Source organism: Gymnoscopelus microlampas (assembly GCF_963454915.1).
Source record: "Gymnoscopelus microlampas genome assembly, chromosome: 12".
Lineage (NCBI taxonomy): Eukaryota > Metazoa > Chordata > Actinopteri > Myctophiformes > Myctophidae > Gymnoscopelus > Gymnoscopelus microlampas.
The window spans coordinates 25,127,945-25,148,095 of NC_139949.1; the positions used below are offsets into that span (position 1 = coordinate 25,127,945).

Genomic DNA, 20,151 nt, shown 5'->3' on the forward strand with positions numbered 1-20,151 from the left:
CCTCAGTTGTTCACAGAGTAATAGTGCATAGCATACAGTACGGCTATAGTACTTTCCACAGCTGAACCCGGTTTGAATCCGATTCAAGGCACTAGTCTTTAGTGCATGTCATCATGGTATTCACTCTTACTCGGTGAGTCATGGTGATGTCTTAACAAAGATCTGCGTTACTCCCCTCAGACACAGCACAGGGTTGGAGGGTGGATTCTTTTTGGATGTTGTAGTCAGACATGAGTCAGACAAGGATACCTTCCTTGTCCTGGATTTTGGCCTTGATATTCTCAATGTTTTCACTCTGTGCTGTACATCTCCGGGTCATCGGCAATGCATATGCCAAGGGTGAAGTCAATTGGTAAGACAGTGCCCGATTTATGGCCGTGACAGACAGACGGATGGACGGACGGACGGAGGGACGCACGCACGCACGCATGCACGCACGCACAAATCTAGCATTTTTGTTTAACTTTACATCAACAAACCCTCTGCTAGAAAAGGAGATTGGAAAACATGGTTTTCAATGTACTGGAACTTAAAGAGTTGTTACACATTGTTACAGATGTGGCCTCAGCAGACATTTAATTGTAATTGCTCACTCCAAAGTTAATGCTTCTGTGAGCTCAATTCGTTTTCAAATGATATAAACAGCAATGCATTATGGATTCTAGCTCCAGGTGTGAGAACTATGGGTCCTGCTGCTACTATGAGAATAGAAATGCTGTAATGTATTCATGTTGATGTTCCATGTATGCTCAAACAGAGCTTAAAGGCTAAACATCATCAGCAACAAACAGACAAACAAAAAGTGGAAAAGTGCGTGCAAAATTTCACGGAAATTGCACACTGTGTTCACGATTGGAGGCATTTTGTTCAAAACGGAGCACTCCTGCAAACTTTGGATGCCAATCTTAGCCAATCAGGATGGAATATGAACAATCTGAAAGACCTGTTTCGTTTAATGACTATAGAGATACCATGTCCTGATTTGCGTGATGTTTGGACAAAAAAAAATGTTTTGCAAAGATCGGCCTCCTGGTGACGCTATAACAGGCCCATGTGAAAAAATGTGGGCAGGGGTTCTGCTCTGGCATCCAGGGAGTGTGTGTGCACAGTTTCTCTGCGATCAAGCCAACAGTGCCGGAGATTAGCTATTCACAGTCACAGACAGAAGGATGGACGGACGGACGGACGGACGGACAGACAGGGTGAAAAACATAGTCTCAGCCATGCTTTCGGCCTGGAGGACACAATTAGGCAATCCAATGCAATGGGTCAAATGGAAATCCTTCATTGGTGGACTGTTGTTTTATACCTCTAATATGAAAGTGACAGTTCCTTTCAGAATTGTTGCAGTTGTTACACACACTGTTGCATTCTGTATTTATTGCTGATGTAACAAATATCAGGGCCCTTATATTTTAATGATGTGAATGATGGAAAATGTTGGATGGGTTAGTCAAAAATAGGCTACTCTAGAGCCATACTGAATAGTAAGCATTTTTCTTTTTCCAGATGGGAGTATGATCATACAGTATTCTCTTTAACCCATTTAGACCTGAGGCTGATTCTAAAAAACGCCTTCTATTTTTTTTTTTTTAATTCATGTTGCAACCTCAGCAAAAGGACTTGATTGCCATCCATTACTGATCCACCACAGTTTACACTGTGGTAAATATAACTAAAAATGGTAATTGGTTTCATGAACTTTAAAAGAATAACCCATGAATGCGTTTGGTCAAAGTGAGTTACAGAATAGTTTTGCTATTATTGGCTATTAACAGTAGGTTCCCTCTCTGTCATAATAATAGGATCATAAACATTATCACAGAGGACAGTAGTATGGGGGGAGGGCGGTAAATATGTATGAGAATAATAGGTCATGTAATGGGCCACTCACTCACTGTCACTCAATAGCCGCTTGGTGACAGAAATGCCATTATGAGGCTAGTGGCTAGAGCGTGTAGAAAGGTGGCTTTTCCCCCCAACGCAAGCGTACATTTGGATCCCTGTTTAATCACATTAATTATAACTTCCCTATTCTGGGGCGAGCCGTCTGTGAAAATTGCAGATCGACAAGCAACACGTTGTGAGTTTGTACATCGGCTATTTTTGGCAGAGGGAAACATTAGGGGGCCTAGTATAGAGCCGTGAGGGGTTCCGGTAAACTAAGTATAGGGTTTAAGTGGTTAATGTAGCATTCTGACTCAGAGTCAGAGTATACACGTCACAGATTGTTCATACATATAATAATCACACTGTAGTTACAAAACATTCAATAGTACACATTGAATCTGGCTATGAGGTTTCTTATTTAATATATGGGGCCTTTACACTAGTATATTTTTTCTAACACTTCACACCATTATATTTACAGCTATAAAATGTCATGAAATAATACAATACATTGTGAGACAGTTATATAACAGGGGCTAATATATTGTTACATGTTTTATTTATAACATGTTGAATATATTTTATACAGATATAAACCCTTTTACTTATGGATGCATGCTGCTGAATGGTAGAAGGTGTATGTATCACCACTGTATCTATCCACTATTGGTACTATAATGAGCTCTGGAACACATATGGAGCCTAAAGCTTCATGAGTAATTCATGAATTTGTCATGCTATTTTAATGTAAAGTGAAGGTGGAAGCCAAATGTCCTGATACTAGAGATTCAAGACACCTCACAATATACATATTTTATTATAACTGTTATTAAGAGTGGTTGGGAGGGGCCACTGGAACACTCTACAAGAGGAGTAAATTGCAAAACAACACACAATTTCAGTGCAAGTCAATGTGCTAATGAAAACTTACAGCAGTATTTAACCAGTGAGGGGTTTCATGTGTGCTGCCCAGACAGAAGCTTTTATATGAAAAACAAGACTTACAGTCAATAAGTTAACCATCCACAGAGCCTAGTCCCTTCACGTGCCAGAGCCTCTCCTCTCCCCCAGTCCCGGCAGAGTAGTTCCAGGGAAGCGGATTGAGTGGCCCTGTCTTACCCTAAGAGGACTGACCGTGGGTAGCTACTGGGACGTAAGTCAGGGCTTGATCAACCCCGGCTGGGTCACCTGGGCGAGGGTATATGTTGCGAGACACGAAACACCCGTTGACCCCAGGCTACAACACTGATGTTACGTCCCAGGTGCATCCATGTGATGTTTTTTCGTTAACTCTTTCCCAACAAAAGGGTAGCATGATGTAAAAGTTATATTTTATAAATAATATACTGTAGTATAAAGTAACCGTTATGGGTCCACTTACATATACACTCTCTGTTACAAATGGATACATTACACTGAGGATTTACTGTGTCACTGAAAGGTCAACAAATGTTGTCAAGTGAGTGTAAAAACTGCTGACGATGCTGGTGTTGTGAGTTTGACTTTGTCAGGCAATAGGAAAGTGGTGCTTTTCAGCATTGGGTACAGCCTATATAGGGACCCCAAGGGGCCCTTAACGGGGTTCCCCAGTCAAATGAAGGGTAGTTTAATTTCACTATCATTCAACTCACTTAAAATGATTACATTCCATAAGATGTATGACTGACTATTCTACCGTTTCAATATCGCTCACCACCATGAATCTATTTCTCATGCACAATTATGACATCTAGACAGTTTAATTTAAACCAAAATATCAGGATCCCTAGAAAATAATCAATGGGGGGCCATCACATCAAAAAGTTTAAAAAAACCTTCAGCTAGGATACAGTCCATGTGACGCCCACATGCTCATGCATGGTGAAGTCTGAAAGAAAAACTTAATTTAGAAATTCTCCAATTATTCACTTGGAGAAAGATTGACCAGTGTGTGAATTGGGTTGATCATGACAAGTGAGAGGTAAAAGGTGGCATACATGAATGATATTGAGTGGGATGGAGGCTGAGGTAATATCATTGAAGAATAGATAATGGGACATGACTGTAGAATGAGATGGGAGGGCGTGGAGTAGGATTTCACTGTGACGCACGTTGGTCTATTAGCAAGGTGGAGTGAGTCAGTTGGAAACTCCACGCATCACCTTTTCAATATCTTTGTGCATTCTTTATTTTTCGGCTGCATTAAACGTGTGAATATGCTATTCAGATAATAATAATTAAAAAAATGTCTCAAACTTCAATGCATCATTTTATAATAGGCCTATCAGTACTCCCATTCCATATATTGAGGCTATCCGCTATCCTGGCTATGACATGAATGTGCATAAGAGTTTTAACTCTGGTAGTGAATACCAAAACGCTCGCCCCAAAACATAGTCGCACCGGGGCAAATCCGGCGGTATTCACATTCCTAAATGTAACCTCAGTAAACTATGCCTATACCTAACCTTATTCCTAAACGTAACCTCAGTAAAACTATGCCTAAACCTTATTCCTATACGTAACCCCAGTAAAACTGTGCCTAAACCTAACCTTATTCCTAAACGTAACCTCAGTAAAACAGTGCCAAAACCTAACCTTAATTATTCCTAAACTTAACCTCAGTAAAACTATGCCTAACATACTAAACTTATTTCTAACCTTATCCTCAGTAAAACAAGTAGGCCTACACGAATACAAGACCGCTCGCCCCCGCGAAAGAAATGGGGGTGAGCGTGTTTTTGGGCGAGTCTTCCGGTTACCCTAGTAGTAGCTTTATAATAGCCCACTGACAGGATGAGGACAACGATAGCAAATGCCCACAGTTTTGCCGTATAAGGGCCTATTGATAGGCTGCAGTTAATAGCGCATCTCTAGGCGACGTAAAAAGCCACTCACTCTGCATTCATTCATTGCCTCTCCTCCGTCCATTAATATGAATCATAACCCCTTAATTTCAAAATGAGGGTCGCAGAAGAGGTAGAGCGCTTTTGGAAGAGCGACATAGATAGATAGATAGAGCCCAGCCGGCCGCTCTTGTCATTTGATTGCGCATGATGATACTGCAGCTTCCATACGGCTCCACGCTCCAACTCACCTTGAACCATCTCGTCTGTGTTGCCAGGTTTCGAGAAACAAACAAGCAACCGGGTGTATGAAAACAGAAGATAAGAACATTTGAAAAATGTGGAATATTTTTGGAAACATTTTAACAACACAAATCTTGTAGGGGGGGGGTCCGTCCCTGCCATACAATTTCTTCAGATGGGGGTTTGGCCTGCAAACAAATACATATTCATTTGGGGGTCCTACACTTGAAAATGTTTGCGAAACACTGGTTTAAACAACATTAGGAAAGAAGCCCAAATAAGCAACTACACTTTAGAAACAAGCCCAAAAAACGCAACCCGCAATTACCAATATTTTAATTTTACAAGCAACTTTACATAAAAAATAAGCCCAAAGTCGCTAATAATAAGCAGACATGGCAACCCTGGTTCTGGTCCCCCACACAATGAAGACCGACGGCACGCACACCAATCCACGCCCCCTAGCCGTCCTACACTCACCAATGAGCGGCGCACGAAGGCGGACCTGCCGTCATGTACGCGTCGTCCGTACCGCGTTGCCGCGCGCCGAAAAGCGCCGATCTGCAAACCCCACGACGCGTCGTGGTCGTGCAGCATAGTGGGCTTGCAGATCGTCTCTTTTCGGCGCGCGGCGACCCCGTACCGACGAAGTATAATACACGGGGCTTAAATTTTGTCAGGCTTGGTTTCACGGTCGGATTCGTGATCTGGCTAGTGTTGCCATGTCGGCTTATTATAAGCGATTTTGGGGCTTCTTTTTCTGTAAAGTTGCTTGTAAAAATTGGCAGTTGTGGGTTGCGTTTTTTTAGACTTGTTTCTAAAGTGTACATGATTATTTTAGGCTTGCTTCCAAATCTTTTAAGTATTATTTAAACCAGTGGTTCTTAAATATTTTCATAAATGGGGAGAATTTATGTTGTTAGAATGTTTAAAAAAAACTATTCCAAATATTCCACATTTTAATTTGAAGAGTTTTTGAAAATAGCAGATCTACAATGAGCTTGTTGTTGTCAAATAGCCAATTAAGAGCTCATGATGTAGCTCTTAGTGGCTTCTTTTGGGCTTGTTTTCATAGACCTGGTTGCTTGTATCTCTCACGAAATCTGGCAACATTGGATCTGGCGTTTTGGCCGCCCGTTACGTCCCATTGGTTGCAGGTGATCCGTCTCCTAGAGAAGATGCGAGAGAGAGGAGAGAGGAGAGGGAGGAGAGAGAGGGGATGATTAATAAAGTGTGCAGGGCAATGATTATTAAAAGGATACCGGCTCATTCAGATGTCCTGGGCCACTCGGCGATGACAGCTTTATTGGAAGTAGGGGCACTTATATGAGATAATATGATGAGGTTTATTTCTGGTTGGCAATAGTACTATGATTTGGTATGTGGCGACTTTGATAGCAAGTGTATTCAGCAGCACCCGAGGAACGGCAGCTCAAGGTGAGTCGAAGTGCAATATTTTGTTTGCAACAGCTATTTTTTTTGCTCAAGTTTTTATGAGATTTTTATTAATTTATTTGATATTTTTATTTATTTATGAGCTTGTCAATGTGACATTTATTGGTTCTGTTGGTTTCATGGTGACGCGTTGTGCGTGCGCCAGAATATTCGCACTTTTTATGATGGAAGTTGTGTATTATTTGTGCAAATTGCCGCACCTGATCGCAACTGCTGAAGAAGGTTATTGCTGGCTGATTCACCAGGTATAAGCTAATAAATTATATCTAAAATGAATCAGTGGTGAGGTTTAGATGGATAGCCTACATATAGGCTATGCAGAAACTAATTTGACTATAGCCCCAAAGACAATCGTCCTTAGTTCTTCTACACTCAACATGAAAATAATTATTTTTTTTGTGATAAGTGCGATTCAGGCAACGATTCGAATGACTAACTAGTGTCAATGTAGGCATCTTTTACTCGGTTGGGTTTGGTTTGATATTATGGCCTATAGGCTAATAAGTTTTGCTCTTGTAGGCTATAGGACATCTTCGAGGTAGCTGTTAGACAGCTGTGGCATTATATATATTGAAAACCGATATTTTCTGAGAGCTGTACGTCATATTTTAACATAGAAGCATGTTACTCTAGTGCCGCTGAGTGGAATGATTGTACGAGTGGATGAACCTGTTCCTTGGGACCTGTTCCTTTGGTACCCCCGTACTACTGATTTCATCCACAGGGAGGCGTGCTTCTTTATAACGAATAAACTGCATTGTGGTGAATTCCCAATAAACTGAAAATGATTTAAAGTCACTTTCTGTGGCACTTCCTGTGCTGGCTTTCTGTAACGAACTCAACCTTTTACATTTTCCATATAGCAAAGTAATATGAGTCATTCTTGAGACAGAAACTTCTTTAAAACATTGGGCAAATTCACAAAATAAACGGATGTCATTAAGCCAATATTTCTAAGCTAATTGTCATTGAATTAACCGTCATAGATCAACAGCAGCATTCTGGGGAATATACATATTTGAGGACAGAGGGACAATGACGTGGATCTTGTGATGTTTTTAGTGGCTTTATTTGTGACCAATGGTGCATGTACCAACTTTTCACACATGTATCACACACGTAGGCTACCCACACACACACACACACACACACACACACACACACACACACACACACACACACACACACACACACACACACACACAGTACCGGTCACACAGTACCGCTCTGAGAGAGAGAGGGAAGTGGCAAGCACAAAAGTAGAGGAGAGGAGAGCACAGTAGAGTAAAGGGGAGAGGGAAATTGGGACATTTACTTCAGCATCATAGCTGAGACATCCTCTAAAGGGTGCTGTTTAGTCACTACGAATTTACCCTCATTGCAAACATTTATCATTTGACATCTTTTTTTTGTAGAAGTCGCGTTTTTCTGCTAATCTGAAAATCATGACTGGGCGATGCCATAGACATAGACGTGTCATTCAGCAATACAGTAGTATGCTTTCCTAGAGTGAGGATCAAGCATCCTTTCCCTCTCTTATCGTCCGCTGTCATGTAGCAAGCACATGGAACCTGGCTGGTACTGTATGAACACCAGGGCAAATTAGGAGGAGGATGTTTTGGATCTTTTGGGATATCTTGAGTCTGTCTGTGTCACCATAGGCTCCACTGGTTCAACATACCCATGTTGCAACACATCAGCAGTGCTCTTATGACTAATTTATACTCCATTGTACGACGGTGTTCTGTGCCAAAAAATAGCAGATCTAAATTGTATTTACAACTAAGTATATATCAGGCTTCAGATTTCTGTAGTCATGCAGCATACACACATAGACAGACAGACAGACAGACAGACAGACAGACAGACAGACACACAGTCACACAGACACACAGTGTCACACACACACACACACACACACACACACACACACACACACACACACACACACACACACACACACACACACACACACACACACACACACACACACACACACACACTCACTCACACTCTCAGACATACATCAGCAAAAGCTTCGCTGGGTGGTATCCTTCTGCCTGAGTGCCGCTTTCTCAAGCTGGCAGCTGGCAATCGCCCGACTTTTGCGAGCGATTACCCTGGACCTGTGCCAAACTGCTATCTATCTCTCTTTCTCTCTTTCTCTCTGTCTCTCTGTCTCTCTGTCTCTCTTTCTCTCTTTCTCACTTTCTCTTCTACCTCTTTCTCTGCCCTCTATTTCTGTCCATCACCACTACTCTCTTCTCACTTTATTTTTCTAGTGGGTGCTTTCTCTCTCTCTCTCTCTCTCTCTCTCTCTCTCTCTCTCTCTCTCTCTCTCTCTCATTTTATCTGTCCCTCCTCTCTTGTTCTGTGCTTTGACTCATACTGTAAGCACGCTGCCCTCCCCACTCATCTCATCTGTTTCCCTTCGCCCTCAGTGCCATCTCCGCCCATCCTACTGTTTTCCTCTTCCACACACTCGGCTGGACTAACTTCCCTCCATGCTTCAAGTGCCCTCTCTCAGCATGGCTAGCTGGCGGGGGAGAGGGGAGACCTGGTGGGCTGTGTTAATGGAGGTTTAGGGTACGCTCCACAGCAACCGTCTGTTCTCATCCACAAACACACTTGTTACCCTAAACCCACGCACATTTAACACATATGCCAACACACAGGCTCCCCCTAGGGAACAGTGTGTCTTTAACCAGGATGGGAACATACTGTATGCCCACTAACAGGCTGGCTCCATCAGACTAAGACTGCACTAATTATGACTAAGCTGTGAGATAAGTGCCACTCTGGAACACGAGTAGCCTAATACATATGCCATGGAATGCCAAGACGGCCCGGTGCTAGTGAGTGGATGTGGGCTGTGTGAGAGATGTGTGGGTGGAGAGTTTGCAGTGGATGGGAACTGAGTGAGCATCATATGAGTTCATCTGGAGTCCTTAAAGGAACACCTTCCGGTGGTTATGGCTGGGCAATATATCAATATCGTGATATGAGAGTAGATATCGTCTGGGATTTTGGTATCATGATATGGCATGAGTGTTGTCTTTTCCTTTTTTATCACCTAGGCCTAAGCCTTTTATAATTTACTTTAAAAAATGGAGTGGGCGTGCCGATAGCTGAGTGTTTAAGTGGCATTCCACAGTGAGTTGGGTTCGATTATGAATAATATGGTAATAATTTAGTCCCTACTCATTTGAGGTATTTTCTTTACTGCATATTTGCATATATGTGAAATTTGTCCTCTGCTTTTACCCCATCCTAACCATTAGGAGCAGTCGTCGACTTGTCACTATTAATAAAGCGCTCAGAGAGCAGTCAGGGTTAAGTGTCTTGCTCAGGGACACTTTAAGACATAGACTGGGACCGTTTCCCCAATGGCCTCTCTACCCACTAAGCTATGGCCATCCTCAACAGATGCCCAGGCCCGCAGACCTTTGCTGCATGTCGGTGCCCAACTCTCTCTCCCTGCTTCCTGTCTTTCTACATCTTTCTACACGGTTTTGTATCAGTAAAGACAAGAAAAGACAGAAAAGAATCACACCCAGTGTGAAGTGAGCGGTGTGGTTATCACAGTGATGGCTCACTTTAAAAAAAAGTTTTGTTTTTTAAGTCCATAGTCCTATTTATAGGTTATTAATTTCATCATGTGTCTCGCTAGCCAATCACAGTGCTGAGTAGAGTCAGCCAATAGAGTCAGCCAATCGCAGTACAGCTAGGGGTGTACTAATGTAGACGGGTGTGCTATTAGGAGCCAATCACAGTACAGCGAAGGGTGCACTTTAAAAAAAAGTTTTGTTTTAGTCCTATTTATAGGTTATTAATTTCATCATGTGTCTCGCTAGCCAATCACAGTGCTGAGTAGAGTCAGCCAATAGAGTCAGCCAATCACAGTACAGCTAGGGGTGTACTAATGTAGAGGGGTGTGCTATTATGAGCCAATCACAGTTCAGCGAAGGGTGTACTAATGAGGTGGCTACACCGCTCAAAAATCACACCCAGTGTGAAGTTAGCGGTGATATTTATGAGTTATTAATTTCATCATGCGTCTCGTTAGCCAATCACAGTACGTCCTGCGAAGCTTAGCCAATGGGCGTGTTTTCCACAGCATGGCGTCACAGAGAAAGACAAATTTTCACGACGGAAAGAAAAACTTTCACCACGCATGCGTCCTAAACCCACTTATAGGAGCGGTTGCACCGCTCAAAAATAGAATGGATATGCGTCGCTCTGAGTGATGTGCTGTGATCATTACCTTGACATGAAACTGGAAATTATAATCAAACCAATCTATTCAGTCTGACTCAGTATAGCCTACACTTTTGTAATGTTTTTGTTTAAACAAAATGAAGACACACAATTCAGAGAAATGTGACAACAAGGAAGGTTTACTCTGAGGGACAATTCTAAAAATAGCTTTTAGAATGCTTTCTACGGTCGAGTCTGGTTGTGAACTTGTCTGCCATTATTACTAAAAGGATCACCCATTTCAGCTTGACCTACTTTTGAATCAATTAAAGTTGTGTGATTCCTGTGTTGTGTGCATTCAGTACAGTGTTCCATTGAGTCGCTTTGAGTCGATTTGAAGGCGCGTAACTTGAAGCTGTAGCTTGCAGCCGGCTCTGTGATCTCGCGAAGCCAGCTGCTGTGCAAGGTTACAGGGGCCAAGGGTTCTCGTGAGAACTCGGGAGGTACATTAGGCTATTATATTATTCAAATATCATAAACTCGACTCAGTTAATCTCAGTGTTCATGCATACTGTATGTGTATTGTTAATTAGTTTCATGGGGATCACCAGGGCTGTATGGTATTATAGGTCCGCTCCATTTCCCCCCTCTACACCAAAGCTCTTCGTAGAAAATAGCCAATCTAAAAGCTCACAACGCCTTGTGTTGTGACGGGTTGTGAGAATAGGGACTCTAGGTTTCATGTGGTTAATCTTACCAATAAATGATTGTTCTCATCTGTAGGTGATGGGAAAGTTTAACTGTTGATGAGAACTCGATCCCTTGTAGGCAGCTTGGCTTGCTCTGTTTTGGGGTTAGGGTCTTATTTGTACCGATAAACTATAGAATATAGTGCATCACTCTGCAGAGTACACTGTGCCCTGCTTGAGTTGGTTGTAGTGTATCCTTCTGTGATGTGTGGTTCAGATACCCGTGTGGAGGTTTGATGTGGCCATTAACTGATCATCACATCAGAAGTGCTGACATAAAGCAAGTAGGCCCAGGCCTACATGCTCGCAGCTATGCATGCTTCTTCGCAACAAGAGTCACAGTCAGTCTCTTTGAAGGACGATCAAGCAACCCCTTCCCAGCAAAGAAATTGTATAGCTTGCACACTGTAACAGTGATGACAATGGGTGCTGGTATAAAAGTAGAATCATTTATTCAAGAAATCTTGCTTGTATCTCTCTTTTTCATCTCCTTTTTTTCAGATCACTATGGTTAGTTAATGAATGTTGTACAGTGCGTGGCTTTTCTGCAATAATACACCTTCTGACCAGTAAGCGGAATAGTTATATTCTTATACACTCACTCTTAGCATGGATTTAAATTGCTGCAAATGGTTGAATGGTTGAACATTACAGTCAGTAATTTCTCATGTTTCAGTTATTTTTTGACAGCTTGTCTGGCAAATAATGCTTACTCTCTGAATTGTATCATGATCAAACCCTGGTAATTTTATCCCTTAATTTCAAAGGGAAAATAAGTATAGACTAAGAACAAGAAAACCTTTTTGTAATCAATGGTGCACAATATGTCTTGATTGGTGCATTTATAGTTCACTGTAACAAACAGTACAACAGCATCCCTCACATATAGTACTTTGCATAGAGACAGAAAATGCATTGGTGCATTTACAGTTCACGGTAACAAAAAGTACTTCAGCACTTCACATACAGTACTTTGCATAGAGACAGACCATACATTGGTGCATTTGTAGTTCACTGTAACAAACAGTACTATTGCACCTCACATAAAGTAGGCTACTTTGCATAGAAACAGAACATTCAGTACACTATACCGCAGTGTATATTCAACATTTAGTATCACTGCGTTCAAGCAGCATTGGTTTGAATTATGGTTGCTGCGTGTAGCAATGTCCAGCTGTAGTCTACATGTCATTACCAATGAGCCAGATGTAAGTAATATAATGATATGTGTTCGATATATTATGAGCATTACATGAATGCATGGGATGACATTTGAAGTTACCCAGAGAGGTGCAGACATGTTAAATCAATACACTATATAGGATTGACATGGCCATAACTTTGTCATTATGTGTGGATAGGTGAGTGCTGTCCATGTGGCCAGGCATGCAATGCTCATTTGGTATGTTCTTGCACTCTATTTCAATGACGTGACGCGCACGTCGCTTAACACCTACGCTGCAAGTCACACAATGCACAATTGATATGCATCTAGGCTTATTCCTATGTTGATTCGCTAGGTGTGAGTCGGGAGCCTTTGAAAACTTTGTTGAGGTGTGAATTTAAAGTAGTTTTAACACCTACACTGTAAGTCACACAATGCACAATTGATATGCATCTAGGCTTATTCCTATGTTCATTCGCTAGGTGTGAGTCGGGAGCCTTTGAAAACTTTGTCGAGGTGTGATTTTAAAGTAGTTTTAAATCTATGCGTGTGCCTGCGTGTGCTCCTGGTCAAAGAGGTTCCGGCACGGCGTGCAAGGCCGTCCAGTGAGCATTGCACCCCTGCATGTGGCTAAAGCTTTGCTATGTGGATAGGTGAGTGCTGTCCATGGTTCTGAAGCTTAGTTATGCTATGTGGATAGGTGAGTGCTGTCCATGGTTCTGAAGCTTAGTTATGCTATGTGGATAGGTGAGTGCTGTCCATGGTTCTGAAGCTTAGTTATGCTATGTGGATAGGTGAGTGCTGTCCATGATGCTGAAACTTAGGGCGGCTTCACACTGGGTGCGTTTGAAGCGAAGCGTTCCCGAAGCGTTCCCGAAGCGTTCCCGAGCATGCTTGGTTGGCCAGCATTCACACTGGCCAAGACTCAAGACCATTTCATTTAACAGTAATGGTAAATAGGTGCCTCATGGGGGCGCTGTGGACTATGACGCTTTGGGAGAGAGAATGTCATTCACAGAAGAAAAGTCATTCTAGAGTGAATAATAAAGTTTGACTGTGTTCCTGACGTTGTCTTGAGTTATAATAACAACAGATCAACGATACACAACCAAAGCAATGTGTGCACTGGTCTTTGAAACCTCGAAATGCACTGTCATCTGTTAATATGATATTGGCGTCACGGACGCATCCTTTGTAATTTAGCGGTGACGTCACAGACTAATCCTTGGTGTATTTATCCTTATAAACACGTTCGCCACACATGTGTTTTTTGTTTATTATTTTTCACGGCTCGTGCTACTCAAACACTAGCGGGATTATTATTTCTTGTCAACATTCAATATAACTATGAGAAGGTATAACCCAGCTAAAATAATGTGTCATTATAAAAATATATAAATGATATATGATTAGCAGTCCACTTCCTTCTCTTGGTACGGATGGATTCACACTGCCGCGTTCCGTTCCCGACTCCGCAGCAATCGGACCCGAGACTACCTCCCAAGGTGGTTTCGGGTACGGAACGGTGATGCGTTACGGGGAACGGTTCGCTACGTTCACACTACCACAACATCAGTCAAGTGGTCCAGGGTGCGCACCCGGGACCATAGTGTGAAACCGCCCTTAGTTATCTCTGCTGTCCGGCAGCAACCAGCTAACTCCAAAATGTTCATTTTTCAGGAAATGACAAAAACAAAAAAATGGAGTTAGGCGGTTTTGTTCATCATTGATAAGAACAGCTGAATGGACCTCCAAGCTCACAGTGAGGTTGGAGGGCAAAAGATGGTGGAGCTGGCGAGCCTGGAGTCAGCTAAACCAGCTAACTCCACCCCCCTATGGTGAACTTAGCTGGTTTAGCAGAAAGTTTGAGGTTAGAATGGAGTTAGATGGTTTTGTCAGAAGCACTTTTTGATACTTTTCATTGGGTCAATCATTTTTTAATCAACACACAGACGTAAAGGGTGTTCAATGGCCCTGATTCATGGAAAAAAAAACGCAAAAGCGGAAAAATGGAGTTAGCTGGTTCCTGCCGGACAGCAGTGGATAGGTGAGTGCTGTCCATGATGCTGAAATTTGGTTACACTACATGAGGATACCGGTAGGGTGAGTGCTGTCCATGGTGCTGAAGCTTAGTTATGCTATGAGGATACGGTAGGTGAGTGCTGTCTATGGTGCTTAAGCTTTGCTGTGTGGAAAGGTGAGTGCTGTTCATGGTGCTGAAGCTTAGTTATGCTATGTGGATAATAAGAACACTTTATAAAAGGAACTCATAAAAAGTGTTGATTCACTATGTGAAATTAAAAGTAGGACATTTCAGGACATTTCTATTCCATTCTTTTGTGGTGTGATCTTTCATTGTCCTGTCATAGACCTGTTGAGAACAGATATCTGGATTCCTGACCATGAGTCCATTTCCATGCCCTCAGCATTTCAAAGCCAGGCTAACTTCCTGTCTGCTCTCTCAAGTCCCCACTCTCAGACTGGTATCATTGAACGTGTGTGTGTGTGTGTGTGTGTGTGTGTGTGTGTGTGTGTGTGTGTGTGTGTGTGTGTGTGTGTGTGTGTGTGTGTGTGTGTGTGTGTAGGTGTGCATTTCTCCTTATAGGACATGAGCATTTGAACGATGGCTTACACCAAGCCCGGTGGCTGCAGACAAAGTGTTATGTTTCTCTAATAGCAGCATTCAGCTTCCTGGATTGAGGTCACGCATCGTGTAAACATCAGAGGACGATTCTCAGCCTAAAGCCTCTTGTACTCAGAGCCAACACTCTCCAGAAAAGCCCAACAATCTAAAATTGGCAGTTCTTAGTTGTTATTTTTAGAATTTAAATGTTCGTGCGAGCCAACAGCCAAATTGTTTTTCAACAACTCAACTGCTGATTATTACTGCTGAGTATCAATCTCGTCAATCAGTATAATTTGTAAAAAACGAACCGAACCTGGACTAAATCTAAGACTAGATCATTTAATACATTGAGATTAAATAGCCTATACTACTGTATAATTATCATTATTATTATAGCTTTTTTTTCACCATAAAGTATTACAAGCATGTATCTTTGATGAACTGTGAGCAGGTCTTGGTTTGCGCCGGAACATTTTGGACAATCTGTACTGACTGACTGACAGACAGAGTGGTTTCTATCCTCCTAATTCAGTGTCTTCAGAGCATAACCATCCCTACCGCCAATGGGATAGACTCTGCCTTTATAAATTAAAAGTTGAGTTGATCCAGTTTGCAGTCAAGCTGAGAAGTGACATTGACAGTTCCAACTGTCGGTGGTGAAAATAATTGCGGTCACATCTACTACACTAACTACAGTCATGAGGTGAACCTTGCTGTGAGTGTTGCGTGAAGGCAGTTTCTGCAAGATCTTGTCAAGAGGGAAATTATAGACTTTTGTAGCTAGGAGTTTTGTGCAATAAGCTTAAATGGTGTTTAGTCGCTTTGTGACATTTTAATTCCATGTTTTTCCATTAATTATTGAACATTACCACTGCTGATAAAATACATGGAGATGAGCCTGAAAAACAACAGAGTACTCTTTTTAAAGGACACCAAGGACGTCAGCTATATAACTATAAACTGTAACCATTGTCCACACCACAACTATGACAACAGTGTGGAATAATATTGTTGGGATCAATTACAGAGCGATTTGATGACTGATTGAAACATTGACAGCCAATAAAAATCCATCCACATCATTATTGCTACAGTCATCTTTATAGTTATCATTCTTGGTGTGGACAACACTAATGAGACTCACATTAGTTGTCCAGTCTATGAGCACGCATCACCAGCATCAAAATTGTTTATCTCTTTTCCCTATTTATTTAGTGCAGTTTGTATCTGTACTGTAAATCCGGGTCGATATTCAAGCACATTGTCTTGAAAAGGCTGCTCTTGGAAATTGTAGTGCTAGTTGTAATCTTTCTTTTCATATTCAGTAACCTCAGTTGGTTGTGTGCATTAACACGGTAATCTCGGGGGGAGGCCTTCACCCTCATTGAGCTTGATCCAAAAAAAAAAGACGCTCCTTTTGTCCTATTGCTCAGGACAAATGGCACACTCCGTAAAAGTCACCAACCTTCAGATGTCAATCAGCTTTGTATTTGGGCCAGAGAGCATTGACAGAGGGCTACTGTCAATCCCCCAAGGCCCCGGCATCCTCCATTTTGGTTCAGTGCACCAGTCTGCCAGGGTGCCTGACTGCATTACTGAGGGAAGAGGTTGTTGGCAAGAGATGCCTCATATTCTTCTACATGTAAATCCTTGTAGAACCTCTTCCTTTGTGCATGTATAGTTGAGAGAATGTGGTTGTAGTCCAGCAAGTTACCATTTCAGTTCTTGCTATTTTGCAAATCTACTCAATTCATGTCATTTATACATGTCTTATACATGACAATGTTATTCATGTGAGAAAACTCAAGGATACGAACGTGACCCTTCTGGGGAGGCACATTTCCAGTGCCTTACCCTCCTTCTTCTTCTCCTCGCAATGCCATGCATTTCAGCACCCACGTTGCTGAAGAGACATCTGGCCCTCTTCTGGACAACGAGGGTGGCCATCCCGTGTCCAGTCTGAACTGCTGTCCTGGTCATCTTATTGGTCAGTAATGAGGCAGCACTCATTCCATGCCATGGGAGTGGGTGTGTTTCCAGCCTAATGGGTCCCCAGGCCATAGGCATTGAGGAGGAACGATGCATTCAAGGCCCTGAGAGCTGAAGGCTCTCAGGGCCAGTGCTGACTGCTGTCTGTCACTTCTGGTGGTAAAGTTGGGCTCGGTCAGCATCGAGGATGTTTGGCAGAAATGTGAAGCCAGTACTCCCTCGACCGGTGGCATAGCCATCTCAGCTCTCTCATGCTAATACTAGATGATTCCATCTTGTACATTATCGTACTATTCACAAGGCCAAGCTGTTTAGAACAGGGTCAGTCTATGTGTTTGAACAGCTAGGCTTGGGTTCATTTCCGGTTTACCCAGTCCAGTCCGGTGTACGGGCTTGTTAGAATGCCCAATTTGTGGCTGGAAGCAGTACTGAGGCCTTGAGCTGGGGTGCAACTAAAAGGTGTATTTGTTGTACAAAAGTAAAAAAAAGGCAGGAGCTCCAAACATGTGACATGGTGGTGCCCAACCCCTCATGTCCTACCACCAACCCAGTCTGATGTTCCCTGGCAGCCTTTTATCCTCAGCGGTTGAGTGGCCAGCTCAGCTGGACAGGAAACAACTAAAACATTTTCAGTTAAAATGTATTCAATAAACAATAAAAGCATGACATGTGCATTTTTTTACAGTGCAAAATACAATGTGCAAATCACACCGTGCAAATACCTAAAGTGCCAAGATACTGTGCAATGAATCAATCAGGTTACAATGTACATGTGCAAAGGATAGGTAGCAGAGGACCTCTCTGCTTAAACCGGTAAATGTTATGTGGACTGACACTGACCGAACCGGTAGACATCATTATGAGACACGCTGGCATGCACAAAGTAGTCTACAACAGTCTGCTGACGACGTTGCGTTTACCTAAAGATGACGCTAACTCCATCATATATTTGCATTAGTAATGAGCAATATGACAACATGATTAACATTAACATTATTATGTTTGTGTACACATGGAGCTGTGCTCCAGGCGTCTATGGGAATCTACGTCATGTAGGGCTGTGCTGTAGCGGCAGAGTGTGTTTGCAATACAACACACATGTAGTACTACAGCTTGTGGCTGCTATAGTTCTACACATCAAACATGAAAAACAGAAAACTATGCAAAAAGAGCGATCATAGGAATTACTCTGAGCCAACCTGGTAACATAAAGGAGATCAGATTTCACAGACACAACACAACGGAACCTGTTGATTACAAAGCATAACATATCCAAACATTTGAAAACAGCGGCTGCTGTTTTAATCGTCAAGGTTTATCCGATCCAGTGTCTATAGCCTGTTTATAAACAAGCTTAACAGAAACTTAACAGTGACTGACCGTGCTGCCCAGTGTACCAAGCTGTAGCAGAGAAACTGAGGGGGGGAAAGTCTGAAGAGGTGAGTTTTCAGACTGCGGTGGAAAGTGGGGAGTGAGTCTGCAGTCCTGGCTGAGGGAGGGAGGTCATTCCACAGCTTGGGAGCCAGGAGTGAGGAGAGTCTAGGACGCTTGCAGCAATGGTGTTGCTGACCTACTGTAAGTGTGCTGGAAGTGGTGGTGTGGGGATGGCTCATGTCCTGAAGGTAAGGGGTGCCATGTCCTTGATTGCCTTGTACTGTAGGTCTTCACCAGTGTGTTTAGTGTCCTGAGAATAAGTTATCTTCCTGTGTATCTTAAACGTATCAATGCTGCTTTAATTTTGTATGGCTCCAGACACTACTGTAACTTTCCAGCGGCGTCTTGGCCCATATACAGTCAGCAGCTCTAACCTTGGCAGACAACTCCCCCACATCTCCAATACTAACACAGATTTGAACAAGGCATGATAGTTGTGAGTCATCAATCAGTGCTTTAATAGTATTTGTTTTCATATGAAATGACACGTCCTTCCAGTCCCCAACAATACAACAACAACCTGCTATTTGCTTCCGCTACTAGACGTTGATTCACCACACGTTTGTTGTTCAGAAATGCTGTGTTGCTTGGAGACTCACAAATAACCCTACTTAGTAACGGCATAACCCTACTTCATTGGCCTACTGGGACTGTGCATGCAAAGTCTGATGCCGATCGTTCCAGTGGTGTCCAAAATTTGCTGCCCACAGACAGAGAGACGAGCAGACACACACGGACAGTTGCGGAAAAAATCATCTCTGCATTGTGGCCTGGTAGAGATAAATACTACTACTACTACTAATAATAATAATAATAATAATATTGTTGTTATTATTATTATTATTATTACTAGACCATACCCGGTGAAAGGCGCAGGTGAAAGTAGTTGCAAAGTTGGGGTTAATGCACGTCCTGTCGCGCGGTTTCTCCCCCGCGCGCGTCCCGTCGTGGCTCCCCCCCCCTCCCCGTCATGGCTTCCTCCCCGTCGTGGCTTCCCGTCCTCCTCCCCCCCGTGGGTCGCGTTGCGTCACCCCTCCCCACGGGCGTGTATATATATATATATATATATATATATATATATATATATAAGCACGGAGAATGGCCGAGAACAGACAGTTTATCAGGGATCGAAAGTGAGTGTGTACTGTGTAGTGCAGTGGTTCTCCAACGTTTTTATGTCAAGGACCCCCAAATTGACACTTGTTAGCCCGCGGACCCCCATTTGATAGATATGCCAGGGACCCCCATAAGAGACGTCTTTTTTTACGGCTCTAGCAGTGAATCTTAACCATTTTAATTTCAAGGACCCCCAGTTTGACATGCATTAGGGCTATGGACCCCCATGTAATGGCATTTCTATGTCTTGGATCCCAATTTATATAGTAAAGTCTATGTTTATTTAACTCTGAGAGTGTACAAATGGAACCAAATGGACCCCTTAGAGTCCATTTGGTGCCTAATCTATCATTTAGCTGGGGACCCCCTGGAACTCTGGACCCCACTTTGAGAACCAATGGTGTATTTGTGTGTACACACACACGCACATCCCGTCGTGGAGGCACAGAACACAAACACCCG

General features: G+C 42.7%; 1 protein-coding gene across 1 annotated transcript in view; it reads left to right on the forward strand.

Moving 5' to 3' along the window:
- Positions 1 to 6,328: 6,328 nt before the first annotated feature.
- The window catches only part of igsf9bb (immunoglobulin superfamily, member 9Bb), a gene marked incomplete at both ends in the record, with an annotated part of 133,310 nt that continues 119,487 nt past the window's right edge, over positions 6,329 to 20,151 (forward strand). Inside the window, one exon of the mRNA XM_084073498.1 lies at positions 6,329 to 6,395. Coding sequence (XP_083929624.1) covers positions 6,329 to 6,395 — 67 coding nt within the window. The remainder of the gene's footprint in view (positions 6,396 to 20,151) is intronic.